We start from the raw sequence: 14,066 nt of genomic DNA, 5'->3' as shown, positions 1-14,066 counted from the left end.
GTGTGTGATGTCTGGTATCTTTTGGTCTCGTGAATGGGCTGATCTTTGTTTGATCACACTATTAAATGTGGTGTTTTGGGTATCAGCCAAGTGTGGATGAGAATATTAATAACACAGTTCCCCTGGAGCGAGAGAGGCTGAGCACCCCCTGTCTGCCTGAGACCCGTCCTTCCTGTCCTTTCTTTACTTCTATCTAGTGAGGAGGCTGTAAGGCCAAGCCCTTCATAATGGACCGAATGAGTGTCCACATCTTCCTTCCTCTGGCTGGATCCTCATCCTGGCCATTTCTAGAGGCACAGCTCAGACCCCGGCGTATCCATATAGACCAGCCTAATGCCTTCTCCCCAGCCTAATGTCTGTTTTTTAAAAGGCATTTTGTCTCCCTCTGGCTTGTGCTGTGGCTTTCCAATGCATCATGAGCTTCTAGAGACAGCGCTGTGCTCTTGCTCTCTTTGATTCCCATTGTGCCCTTTGTGGGCTGGCACACTGTGTTGAGCCAGGACTGGCTCCGTGAATAAATGACCAAACATCAGATTTTTTTTTCATTTACTGCTTCTACTGTGTGATCCAGTTTGACCTGCATGATCTTAAAAATTTTTTTGGAGAAGAGGTATCTGTAGATTATGTTAACTAGACCAACAGCTGAAGGCATTGCCACGGGTGGGGTTTTCCCCTGAGCTGGTCACGGCTATGAAAGGAGACTGGTGAGCACACCCATTGGCAGACAATGTTACACATGTTTTCTTTATGGGAGAAGGAGCCCAGGTTGGAAGACATGGGCCAGGTATTTGTGTGCAGAGTCAGGCCTGCCAGGGAAAGAAAGGGTTGGAGCTGCCCAGGGCTTCTCTCAGGCGCTTGGTTCAGTAGCTTACCGCCCTGTTTTGCTTTGCAGCTCTTACAAGCTTGAAGAAAGGGTACCTGTTCATGTATAACCTGGTGCAGCTCCTCGGCTTCTCCTGGATCTTTGTCAACCTGACAGTGCGGTTCTTTATTTTGGGAAAAGGTAAGTATAAAATCTCAGGGCTCAGGTGAAGTAGCTCTCTCTGCCTTGCACATGTCCTTGGCTTCCTGTCCTTCCTGTCCTTGGCCATGCTTCCACACACTCATGTCCCACCTCCTGGTGGAACAGGCTGACTGGAGCAGGGCTTCACTTCTGCACATGTGACACATGTGGCATTAAGTTAGAAACGTCCCACGTGTCTTCATCAGGGAGGAATATTCACTGGTGGTGTTACGAAGCATATAGAAAGAGTTAATGTATAAATTGTTTTTTCCTGTTTGATCGTAGCCATATAAAAGAGGAAGTTGCCAAACCAGCTTGCAAACCAGTATATAGAAAGATTAGAGAAAATACAGTTTTCCATTATTTTGAAAGTAGATGATTTGAAGATTCAGTTTCTTTTGAAAAGTAGGTATGGGAAAAATAAAATATAATAGAAAATATAAATGTTTGAAAAGAGAAATGAATTTTTTTCTTTTTGGAATATTTTTAAAAAGATTTATTTATTAATTCTGTATATATGAGTACCTTATCTGCATGTACGCCTGCACGCCAGAAGACGGCATCAGATCACATTATAGATGGTTGTGAGCTGCCATGTGGTTTCTGGGAATTGAACTCAGGATCTCTGAAGAGCAGCCAGTGCTTTTAACCTCTGAGCCATCTCTCCAGGCCCATTTTGAGCTTTTATCCAGTAACTTACTTTAATGTTCTATACTCTTAGATGTTTAGACCACGTATATAGTAATGCACTTAGGAATGTTTCAGAAGCTGTGTGCGGCGGCGCACGCCTGTAATCCCAGCACTCGGGGGGCATAGGCAGAGGCAGGTGGATCTCTGTGAATTTGAGGCCAGCCTGGTCTACAAAGAGAGTTCCAAGACAGTCAGGGCTATAACACAGAGAAACTCTGTCTTGAAAAATCAAAATAACAAAACAAACAAAAAAGCCCCAGAAATGTTTCAGAGGAAAGCCTTAAAAAAATTGGATTTTTGTTTTTTGTTTTTTTTAGTTAAGATAGATTCTTAAAATTCTAAGAACTATTAGCCCTAAAGCTACAAAGATACAAACACAGTTAAGGCCTTTTAAATATATATATATATATATATATATATATATATATATATATATTTTTTTTTTTTTTTTTTTTTTTTTTAATTAAAAAAAATTTTTTTTTGTTTTTTTCAAGACAGGGTTTCTCTGTGTAGCCTTGGCTGTCCTAGACTTGCTTTGTAGACCAGGCTGGCCTCGAACTCACAGCGATCCACCTGCCTCTGCCTCCTAAGGCGTGCACTACCACGCCCGGCTCTTTTTTTTTTTTTTTTTTTGTGGTCTTTCAGACAGGGTTTCTGTTGCAGTTATCTTAATTGTAAGGCCTAAAAAGACAATAACTGATAGAAGTGGGACTGTAGTGTATTTTAAAGCTGCAAGCACTACGCCAGGCAGAACTACTACTAATCTACTAATAAACTAAAATAAACTACTCTAATCCTATGTCCTCAGTAACCTACATTATACCCTCATCACTTGCCAATCTGATCCTCCTCCAACTTCTCCCCACCCACTCTCAACTGACTGGCTCCCGGCTCTTGGACGCCCCGCCTTCCACTTCCTGTCCTTCTGCCCCTCTGATTGGCTAAACAGCACTTTATTGACAACTGTTACATCCACTCGAGACATTCCGCCACAGGTTTCACTGTGTAACAGCTCTGTCCTGGAACTCACTCTGTAGGCTAGACAACCCACCTGTCTGTGCCTCTCAATGCTGGGATTCAAGGCATGTACCACCACTGCCCAGGCTGAAGGCTAATTTCAAGGATTTTATTTTTAGGAGCTGAAGAAAAGAGCACTGGTTACTCTTCCAGAGGACTTGGGTTTGAGTCCCAGCAGCCACATGGTACAAATGTCTATAAATCCATTTCCAGATGATCAGATGGCTCCTCTGGTCTCCCATGGCCCCAGGCATACAAGTGGTGCATAGACATACATGCAGGCCACACAATAAAATACATTAAAAAGTAGCAGTAGTAGTAGTAAAATCAACTTTTAAAAAAACCTTAAAAGTATGTGTGCAGACATGCGTATGTGCAATTGAATGTTTGTGCCCTTGGAGACTAGAAGAGGGAGTTGGATCTTTTAGAGTTAGAGTTGTAGAGCTGCCTGATATGGGTGTCGGGTACCAAACTCAGGTCCTCTACAAGAGCAATATATGCAGCGAACTGCTGAGCCATCTCTACAAGTCTTCCTGAAATCTAATTTTATTCAATACTTTATCTCTGCATTTATGTGTAATTGAATTTTTGATGGCCCGTATAATTTAGATGATGGAGATTTATATTTAAATTAGAACAGGCAATTGATCTGAAAAGAATTTCCACTTTGTCTTGTACATGGATTTTTTTTCAACAGATAGTAATAGAAGGAAGCTAGGTGTGCCGTTTTCTTTGTCTTTTAACCAGGAGAAGGGAATGCAGAGTCTTTGTGTTCACTTCCTGGAGTCAGGAAGCCTGTCCTGGCTTAGGCTAGAAACACAAACCTCACTCCATGTCTGTTTTCTCTCGCAAGTTCTTTTCCTGTAAGGCCCGGTCAGTTTGAGACCTGCCTCTGCTAGAACTCAGTTGATTGACCAGGCATGTATGCTTGTGTCCTAGAGTCCTTCTACGACACGTTTCACACCGTGGCCGACATGATGTACTTCTGCCAGATGCTGGCACTAGTGGAAACCCTCAATGCCGCGATTGGTGTCACGAGTTCCCCAGTGCTGCCTACTCTCATCCAGGTATGCAAGAGTTGACCGTGAGTGAGGAGTGCATAACTTCAGTGTGCTTCCGGTAGATAGCTCACAATCTGCCATGTTTTCGTTATTAAACATACTCACATAGGATGGCACTATTTTATTATATTGTTATTATTATTATTTTCGAGACAGGGTTTCTCTGTGTAGCCTTGGTTGTCCTGGACTCGCTTTGTAGACCAGGCTGGCCTCGAACTCACAGCGATCCGCCTGCCTCTGCCTCCCAAGTGCTGGGATTAAAGACGTGCGCCACCACACCCGGCCACTAGCACTATTTTATTTCAGCACATAGGGAAATTTTAGTTTTTTAATTTTTTTTTTTTTTTTAAAGATTTATTTATTCATTATGTACACAGTGCTCTGCCTGCATATCCTCATACACCAGAAGAGGGCACCAGATCTCATTATAGATAGCCATCAGCCGCCATGTGCTTGCTGGGAATTGAACTCAGGACCTTTGGAAGAGCAGGCAGTGCACTTAACCTCTGAGCCATCTCTCCAGCCCTAGTTTTTTAATTTTTAAATTTGTTTTGAGTCAGGGTCTCCTTAGTCCTGGCTGTCCTAAAATTTGTTCTATAGATCAGTTTGGTCTCAAACTCAGAGATCCTCTTTCCTCTGCCTGCCAGGTACTGGAACTAACGTTACCACATCTGGCCTTGAAGGAAAAATTTAAAGCACTGTTATTTTTCCAAAGCATATTTTCACATTGCTGGCCTGTTTTGTTGTTTATCACACTTTCATAAAATGACAAAATTATCTAGGGACGTTTGATTGTCAGGCAAGAGCAGAGAAGCTCAAGTCCTGTTTGGACAAGGAATTCCTGCCCCTCTGTTCTTTCTGCAGTGTGTCTAGGTGGCGTTAGCTGCTATAGTTTGTTTGTTTATTTTTTTGAGACAGGGTTTCTCTGTGTAGCCTTGACTGTTTTGTAGACCAGGCTGGCGTCGAACTCACAGCGATGCGCCTGCCTCTGCCTCCCCAGTGCTGGGATTATAGGCTGTGCCACCACCCCCAGCTAGCTGCTGAAGTTTAGAAATTGGAAGTGTTTTTGTTCCCTCCAGTACCTCTGTGTTGCCTCAGTCGGTTGCTGTCAGCAGTGGGCACCGTGGCCTTTGGTCCTCCTTGTCCTGCTTGTTAGCAGGTCACATGCTGTGAAGAACACACTGCCCAAGGGCAGAGGCAAGCCGCTGGGCACAGCTGCTGGGCTCATCTCAGGGCTGACGTGGTGTGCACTCTGTGCTTTTCTTCTCTCCCAGCCGTGCACTCTCACTGTCAGTTGCATGGAAAGTTATAGTTAATACAGGTGTAGTTAATGCAGCAGACATTGTTATTTATGGGGTTTTCTTTAGCTTAAAAAGTAGCAGGGGCTGGGTGGTGCTGGCAAACGCCTTTAATCCCAGCACTCAGGTGACAGAGTCAGGCAGATCTCTGAGTCTGAGGCCAGACTGTTCTATAGGGTGAGTCCAGGACAGCCAGGGCTACACAGAGAAACCCTGTCTCAAAAAAAAATTAAAAATTAAAAAGTAACAGGAGGTAGTGTGTGATGCAGTAATATGGAGTATTAAGTCCTGTATGTTAACAACCATGATAAGTAAGAATTCTGGTTTTTTGTTTTGTTTTGCTTTGCCAAGTGGAAGGCATAGACTCAGAATGACCATCTACGCAGGGAGTGCTGTCCATGTAGGCCGCGGCGGGTGGGAAGCTTCTGGGCCTGGGCAGGAGTGTGTGCAGGGGCAGGGCTTACTTTGACTTGGACGTGGGGCCTGAATTTGTCACAGCAGGTTGCCTGGAGCACTTGACATGCATTGAGGGGTTACTATGGGTTACTGTGCATAATGAGGACAGGAGGAACTCGAATGACATTTCCTGCATAGGGAGCAGGAATAATACGAAAGCACTGGAGACCAAAAGCCTAGGAAGCACCGGGCGTGGTGGCGCACACCTTTAATCCCAGCACTCGTCAGTTCGAGGCCAGCCTGGTCTACAAAGCGAGTCCAGGACAGCCAGGGCTACACAGAGAAACCCTGGCTTGAAAAAAACAAAACAAACCAAACAAAAAACAAAAGCCTAGGAAGCAAGGGAAGAGTCACTTTCTTGTTCTTTGAGGAAAAATTGAAGAATCAGGCCTGGTGCTTAGCTGAAGTGGTTTGATGGAAAACATTTTATGTATAAAATGTCGTGGACCAGTAGACTAAAATGTGTTTACTTAGCTTTGCAAAACATAGCAGAGTATATTTTTTTGAGGAAATGCCGCAGATTAGGTATCTAGATGAACACGCATGGTGCTAATGTAGATACAGGAAGGAAATACCAGCTTAGCGATGAGCACGCCAAAAAACCAAAGTGATTTTGGGCATGCAGAGCTGAGCTGAACACCCATCTGTAAAAGCACAAAACCTCAGTTGCAAGCCATAACGAGGTGTGCGAGACCTGAAGTAGAGAGTAAAAACCTCTCTCTGGGAGCTGGCATGGTGGCCCAGGCCTGCAGCCCCAGCACTTGGGAGCTGGCATGGTAGCCCAGGCCTGCAGCCCCAGCACTTGGGAGCTGGCATGGTGGCCCAGGCCTGCAGCCCCAGCACTTGGGAGCTGGCATGGTGGCCCAGGCCTGCAGCCCCAGCACTTGGGAGCTGGCATGGTGGCCCAGACCTGCAGCCCCAGCACTTGGGAGCTGGCATGGTGGCCCAGGCCTGCAGCCCCAGCACTTGGGAGCTGGCATGGTGGCCCAGGCCTGCAGCCCCAGCACTTGGGAGCTGGCATGGTGGCCCAGGCCTGCAGCCCCAGCACTTGGGAGCTGGCATGGTGACCCAGGCCTGCAGCCCCAGCACTTGGGAGCTGGCATGGTGGCCCAGGCCTGCAGCCCCAGCACTTGGGAGCTGGCATGGTGGCCCAGGCCTGCAGCCCCAGCACTTGGGAGCTGGCATGGTGGCCCAGGCCTGCAGCCCCAGCACTTGGGAGCTGGCATGGTGGCCCAGGCCTGCAGCCCCAGCACTTGGGAGCTGGCATGGTGGCCCAGGCCTGCAGCCCCAGCACTTGGGAGCTGGCATGGTGGCCCAGGCCTGCAGCCCCAGCACTTGGGAGATTAAGATGGGAAGGTCTCAAGTGCAAGACCAGCCTAGAGTAGCAGGTGAGATCAGTCTCAACAAAACAAAACAATAGACCTTGAGTCCTCCAGAGGGATCTGTAACAGAATTTCTGTCTCCTTGCTGTTTACACAGTCCTCACGGTACAGACATTAAAGTCATCCCCAACTATTGTTACTCTTGGACTCTAGAAAAAGCAAACAGATCTCCTCTGTTGAAATTACCTCTGGGGGCCCAGAGAGATGGCTCAGTGGTTAAGGACAGGTCCTGTAGAGGATCCGAGTTCGGCTCTCAGTACCCACATTGGGTCGCTCCCAACCACCTCTGATTCCAGTTCCAGGAGATTTGTGCCTCTGGCCTCCAAGAGCACCTGCATTTACATATACATTGTTAAAAATAACGGAGAGTGGCCCAGAAGAGCTCTTCCAAAGGTCCCGAGTTCAATTCCCAGCAACCACATGGTGGCTCATAACCATCTGTAATGAGATCTGGCGCCCTCTCCTGGTGTGCAGGCGCACATGCAGGCAGAACACTGAATATATAAATAGAGTAAAATGAATCTTAAGAAAATTCTTCATCTAGCCTCAAAGAATTTATAGATTTGTTTCCAAAGAAAATGGGAGGCTTCCAAACAAAGATCATAAAACTAAAGAAACAAGACCCTGTATGCAAGAAACATCGGACTATAGGCCACAGGAATTGTAGCTGTGAGAGTTAACACTTGCAGAATAGGAAATATTCATGTGGCTGGGGTTGGGAGGTGGCATGGTGACACATGCCTTAAGTCTCACCACTTTAAGAGATCAGTTGAGGTCCAGCCAGGACTATGTATCATAACCTTGTCTTAAAAGAAAAAAGTTAAGCCGGGTGTGGTGGCGCACGCCTTTAATCTCAGCACTCGGGAGGCAGAGGCAGCGGATCTCTGTGAGTTCAAGGCCAGCCTGGTCTACAAAGTGAGTCCAGGACAGCCAAGGCTACACAGAGAAACCGTGTCTCGAAAAACTAACCCCCCCCCCCAAAAAAGTTAAGAATGTGTTGAAATGTAAAGCAGTGAGGTGACGGCTAGATGTGGTGGTGCGCTCCTGTACGTCAGCTACTGTAGAGTTGAGTGTGGGAAATAGAGAAGCAGGTTACCGGGTTTGGATAAATTTTCCAATATGTAACAAGGGACCATGAAATGGGTAAAAGCTCCAACCCATAGTTCCATTCTGGCAACTCACGTGGTAAGAGAGAACTGACTCCTGCAAGTCCTCTGACCTCCCACAGTACATCATGGCGTACTCATTTCCACCACCTCCCCCCCACCACACACATACACACATAAAACATTAGAAAGAAAGGGTTTAAGAAGGGAGTCTTTAGCTGGGTGTGGTGGCGCACACCTGTAATCCCAGCACTCAGGAGGCAGAGGCAGGTGGATCACTGTGAGTTCGAGGCCTGCCTGGTCTACAAAGGGAGTCCGGGAAAGCCAAGATAACACAGAGAGACCCTGTCTCAGAAAAAAAAAAAGAAAGAAAAAGAAAAGGCACATGCATGTCTATGCTATGCCATGGCTATACAGAAAGATAGGTGTGCGCACACAGTTACACACAGCATTTACATTTCTCTTTTGGGTCTTTTTTTTTTTTCATAGTTTCTTGGAAGAAATTTTATTCTGTTTATCGTCTTCGGCACCATGGAAGAAATGCAAAACAAAGCTGTGGTTTTCTTTGTGTTTTATTCATGGAGTGCAATTGAAATTTTCAGGTGGGTACAAACGCCTGCGCCTCTCTGGAGTGTTATGTGGCTGCCTTGGCTGGACGCTTCACTTGGTTTGGGACTAGGATTACACATGTGAGGACCTTAGCTGCATCAGGTGCTCTGCTGCCCTGAGACAGCATCCTAAGGCGCTGGCTAGAGTCCAGTCTGTAGGGAGCAAAGAGAACCGTGGAACGCAAGACTCATCCTGCCGCAGCTCCAGAGTCTCACTGTTGGGTTGCGAAGAAGACCCAGGGCCCATCCAGGAGGAAATACCTGAAAAGGCTGGGGGAACACGAGGCCAGGTGGCAATCCAGGCTGGATGGGGTTAGTTAAGAGCCTTCCCAAGGGCGTCGTAAGACCCTGTTACTAAAGACTACTCAGTCTCCAGTGTAGCTTCTCTGTTTTTTTTTTTTTTTTTCCCCACGCTGGATTGTCAATAACAAATATCCTTTTTCAAGTGACTGGTATAGTGGCATACACCTGTAATTCCAGGACTCAGAGAGTCTGAGGCAGGAGGATTGCCATGAATTTGAGGTCAGCCTGATGTACAGATTAAGACTTTTTTTTTTAAACAAAATCCCAAACGTTTGATTTTTACCAATGAAGACTCAGGAGCCACATGCTGGGGTGAAAGCCTGCTAGCTTAGGAGAGGCAGAGAAAGTACCTAGCTGACCTTCCTCCTCAGCCAGCATTCCCAGAAGGAAAAATAAAAATAAAAAATAAAAAAGCATGCCCCTTCTCCACACCGTCTCAAAAACCCTCAAACTGAATGTTCCTCCCTTCTCCTTCCTGTGCATCCCTCTATCCGTCCTGCTGACTTCTTACTCTATCTGGTTTGTTTTTTTGTGTTTTTGTTTTTTCCTGTGTTCACTCACTGTCAACTGGTTGCTTGCTCCAGCTCTTGACCTATGGGTGACTTTAATTCTGTTTTGATTAAAGGTGTGTGCTAAGGTGAGTCACACCACGATTAGAAATAGTTACCCCCCCCCCACTGGGATTCACAGTATGATTGAATATCCTGCAACAGAGACTCTCAAAGACAAAACAAAAATCTGTCCACTTAAGTAGTGTTTAACCACTTTAACTACTGATACATATTGCCTGCTTTTTCCCATTGAGTCATATGCAGTGAGGCTTCTGCTCTGGGGTTGCATAGTGACAGTTTGACAGGGTTCATGGTGCAGCGGGAAGAGGCAGTGGTACCTGCACCATGTCTTAGTGTGCCTGAATCTGTACCCTCAGGCACACCGGATGCAAAGGTTTGAAACAGATGCCAATGAATTTCTTCTGATGTTTCTTAAAATAGGTTGTTTTTGTTTTTGTTTTTGTGTTTTTGAGACAGAGTTTCTCTGTGTAGCCTTGGCTGTCCTAGACTCACTTTGTAGACCAGGCTGGCCTCGAACTCACAGCCATCTGCCTGCCTCTGCCTCCTGAGTGGTGGGATTAAAGGCATGTGCCACTACGCCGGCTTTTTTTTCTTTTTTCTTTTTTGAGAGACTAGGTATCATGATGTAGCCTTGGCTGCCCTTGAACTCAGAGATTTGCCCGCCTCTACTTCCTCTGTGCTGGAACTAATGGTATGTGCTACCATGGCCAGTGTGATGTCTCTTTAAGATTGGGCCTTTCTGATTCTAGATTAGAGGCTTTCTGTATGATTATATAGACCCACTTATCACTTATCCAGAGGCAGTTTTGCATCTCTACCTATTGAGAACATAGATGGGAACTAGAATAAAGCCAGATGGGTTCTAAGCATCCAGCATGCACACTGAGCCTCTCAGCAGGGAGGAGGAATGGAGTCTGGTGGGAGTTTGGAATGACCTAACCCAGGACTATAATTCTGTTCTGAAGCCACATGCTGCACGGGAGGACTCACTCTTTGGTGTTTGTGAGCACTCATCTCTGCTGGTGGCTGCTATTTCTGATCTCTGTTCTCCAATAGGTACCCCTTCTACATGCTTGCCTGCGTCGACATGGACTGGAAGGTGCTCACGTGGCTTCGCTACACTGTGTGGATCCCCTTGTACCCCCTGGGATGCTTGTCAGAAGGTAATTTTAGACACTTTAGGTTCCCATAGGGTGGCTCCTAGGGGTGCTCATGTGGATAAGAGGCTTTGCTCTAGTCAATGTGGGGCTTCTTCCTGGTGGCTTCTTTTTGTATGACTATTCCAGAGGCATGAGGCTCGTTTCACAAGGTCTGGTAGCTGGGTCTCATGTGCTGCATGCTCCTCAGTCATGTGCTGTTTTCATATTAGCAAACTGAGTAGATCAGGCAGGGATTTCTTCCTCATTTTGTAGGTGAGGAAACAGTCAGTCTCTGGTGACAACTTAGAGGCAATGTGAGAAGTCGCTGGGAGCTCTCTGTGCAAAGGGAGTGGGGTGGGGCGCATCTCCTGCAGCCTGCTGGGGCGGTGGGCCTGAGGTGCTGGAGGCTGCTGCTGCTGCATGCACCTGTTCCATTGGCTTCTCACACCTGTTTCCAGCTGTGGCAGTGATCCAGTCCATTCCAGTGTTCAACGAGTCAGGACGGTTCAGTTTCACTTTGCCGTATCCAGCGAAGGTGAAAGTCAGATTCTCCTTCTTCCTTCAAGCTTACCTTGTGATGTTATTTTTAGGTAAGTACTAGCTATGTGTGCACATTGCTCTTGTCATGCTTTCATCAGGGCGGCTAAGTGGTCCTGTTTTCATGGCTCTGCTTCTGAAAGTGTGGCCGGGGAAGGTTCTCAGTGGGAAAACACCCTGTAGAAGACTATGCTGCATTTGGAAATCTTTTCTCTCAGGTCTACAGTAGCTGAACTGTGACTGTTCTTGGTCACTGGGAGTCTGTCATATATATGGGTATTGGGGAAATACCATATGTCATCTCTTGATGAACCACTGAGCGCTCTTCTACAACAGCGGGAGACAGTAGCCATGCTACCTGGATTCTGACCTGCTTGGGGGCTGAGGCACAATTGCCTACGCAAGGAAATCTGAGCCTAGTCATTTTTTTTTTTTAACATTTATTTATTTATTAAGTATACAGTGTTTTGCTTGCATGTGTGCCTCCTCCAGACGAAGGCACTAGATCATTATAGATGGTCATGAGCCACCATGTGGTTGCTTGGAATTGAACTCAAGACCTTTGGAAGAGCAGGCAGTGCTCTTAACCTCTGAGCTATCTCTCCAGCCCATTTTTTTTTCTTTTTCTTTTTTTAAAAAAATTTTTATTTAATTAATTTATTCAGATTACAGCTCAATCGTTTTTTGTTTTCTTTTGTTTTTGGGTTGTTGTTGTTGTTTTGAGACAGGGTAGCCTTGGCTGTCCTGGACTTGCTTTGTAGACCAGGCTGGCCTTCAACTCACAGCAATCCGCCTGCCTCTGCCTCCCAAGTGCTGGGATTAAAGGTGTGCGCCACCACCGCCCGGCTCTTGAGCCTAGTCTTAATATAAAGAAAATTAAAAGAGAGTTCCTGTTACATTTACACATTAATTCCTCGCCCACATGTTGAGAGGTAGAAATACAAGCCGAGTGGTGGTGGTGCATGCCTTTAATCCCAGTACTCTGGAGGCAGAGGCAGGAGCATGCTGAGTTTGAGGATGTGGCCTCTGAGAGCGAGTTCCAGGACAGCTATGGATGCACAGAGAAGCCTTTTCTTGGGGAGAGGAAAAGGAAGTATAGGTGTTGGCAAAGGTGGTGATGGCCTCTGAGCAGCCGGGGTTGTTAGAAAGCCTCCTGCAGATCATGACTACCTGCTAGGTAACTTAGGTTTGTATAAAACACAAATTCTAGATTAATTTATAAAAGCTAAGAACCAGCAGGAGGGGCTGGAGACATGATGGCTCAATGGTTAAAAGGACTGACTGCTCTTTCAGAGGACCCAGGTTCAGTTCCCGACACCTACAGGGCAGCTCACAACTGCCTGTTAATCCCAGGATCTGACTTTCTCCCAGACACACATGCAGGCAAAACACCAATGCACATAAAATAAAAATAAGTTATTTAAAAGAGAGGAGGAGGAGGAAGAACAAGAACAAGAAGTACACTGTAATTACTTGAAAGCCATTGTAACTCAAGGGTTCCTTTAAATGTCTGTGTTTGGCTTGTGTTGTATACAGCAGGTTCAGCTACTGGCAGTATATTAGTTTTCTTGGTGTGTAACAAATTATCAAGACTTAGCAGCTGAAAACAAGTATTGTTACCAGTTTCTGAGAGCCAGAAAGTGGCCTAGGAGGTGCTTTTGGTTCCAGATCTCATAGACTTTCACTCAGAGGCCTGCTGAGGGTGCAGCTTCTTGGTCAGGCCCCAACAGGCCAGAGTATTAGTTCTGAGCTTACTCTTGAGGCTGCCAAAGACCCTCTCCATGTGACTGTTCCTGATATGGCTTTACCGAGGGCCAGTGAGTAGCTAGGCTGAGACAACCAGAAGCCCTCGCACCTTCTGTGACCTGCCAGCAGGAACTCAAGCCATTACTCAGACTGGTCAGGCTCAGTGCGAAAGACCAGCCAGGAAGTACCTAGGGGGAAGGGATTATGATGGCCATCTTAGAGGTCACCACCCTCAACGACAAGACCAACAGTACAAGGATTTTGAGAAGGTAGGAAGTCTAGTGATCATCTAGTGTGGGAGATTTATACCCTTTAGGAGGCCCCCAGATCTAGTAAAAAAGTTGGCGCTCTGTGTGGGGGCTCACATTTGTAATCACAGCCCCAGGGAAACAGAGGCTGGAAGAGTGCCTCAGGTCCAAGGTTAGCCCCGGCAATAGAGTAGGACTCTGTCTCCAAGAAAAAGAGTAGAAATATTTTAATATGCACTGATCCTATTATCTTTCCTTCATGTTGTTGTTTAATTCAAAAGATACCTGCATATTATCAAAAAAGAAGTAAATCCAAAATTTACAATTTGGGGTCTTTTTTTTCTTTTCTTTTTTTTTTTTTAAAAGATTTATTTATTTATTATGTATACAATGCTCTGCCTGCATGTGCACCCACAGGCCAGAAGAGGGCATCAGATCACATCATAGATGGTTGTGAGCCCCCATGTGGTTGCTGGGAATTGAACTCAGGACCTCTGGAAGAGCAGTCAGTGCTATTAACCGCTGAGCCATCTCTTCAGCCCCCCACAATTTTGTGTCTTAACCAGGTGGTGTATGTTATACACTTTCCTTTCAGAGTCTGTGAAGTGTTTATCCCAATTGTACAAACGAGGGAACTGAGGTGAGGCTAAGCTACAGAACTTGCTAGTTCAGTAGAACTGAAATTTTTCTCTGGAATTCTGTTTCCTCACTTACTGCATTGTACTTATAGACTGCTGCTTACTCTGTGTTCTTGAGTAGACTTCCATATCTGATTCAGGCATTCATTAAATACATAAGGGGAAAAAAACAGGTAAAAAAAAATCCTGAGCTTAAATCAGTGTAGGGGTGAGCTGTATTGATGAGCATTATTAATACTCAAATGTCTTAACGATTGAGACA

General features: G+C 45.9%; 1 protein-coding gene across 1 annotated transcript in view; it reads left to right on the top strand.

The window, feature by feature from the left end:
* The window catches only part of Hacd3 (3-hydroxyacyl-CoA dehydratase 3), a 32,688-nt gene that overhangs the window by 17,646 nt on the left and 976 nt on the right, over positions 1 to 14,066 (top strand). The window contains exons 6-10 of the mRNA XM_051156668.1: positions 893 to 1,003; positions 3,650 to 3,777; positions 8,503 to 8,615; positions 10,553 to 10,659; positions 11,094 to 11,225. Of these exons, the coding sequence (XP_051012625.1) occupies positions 893 to 1,003; positions 3,650 to 3,777; positions 8,503 to 8,615; positions 10,553 to 10,659; positions 11,094 to 11,225 (591 nt within the window). The remainder of the gene's footprint in view (positions 1 to 892; positions 1,004 to 3,649; positions 3,778 to 8,502; positions 8,616 to 10,552; positions 10,660 to 11,093; positions 11,226 to 14,066) is intronic.

This window comes from Acomys russatus, chromosome 14 (genome assembly GCF_903995435.1).
Source record: "Acomys russatus chromosome 14, mAcoRus1.1, whole genome shotgun sequence".
Taxonomy (NCBI): domain Eukaryota; kingdom Metazoa; phylum Chordata; class Mammalia; order Rodentia; family Muridae; genus Acomys; species Acomys russatus.
This window is presented reverse-complemented; position numbering and strand designations above follow the sequence as displayed.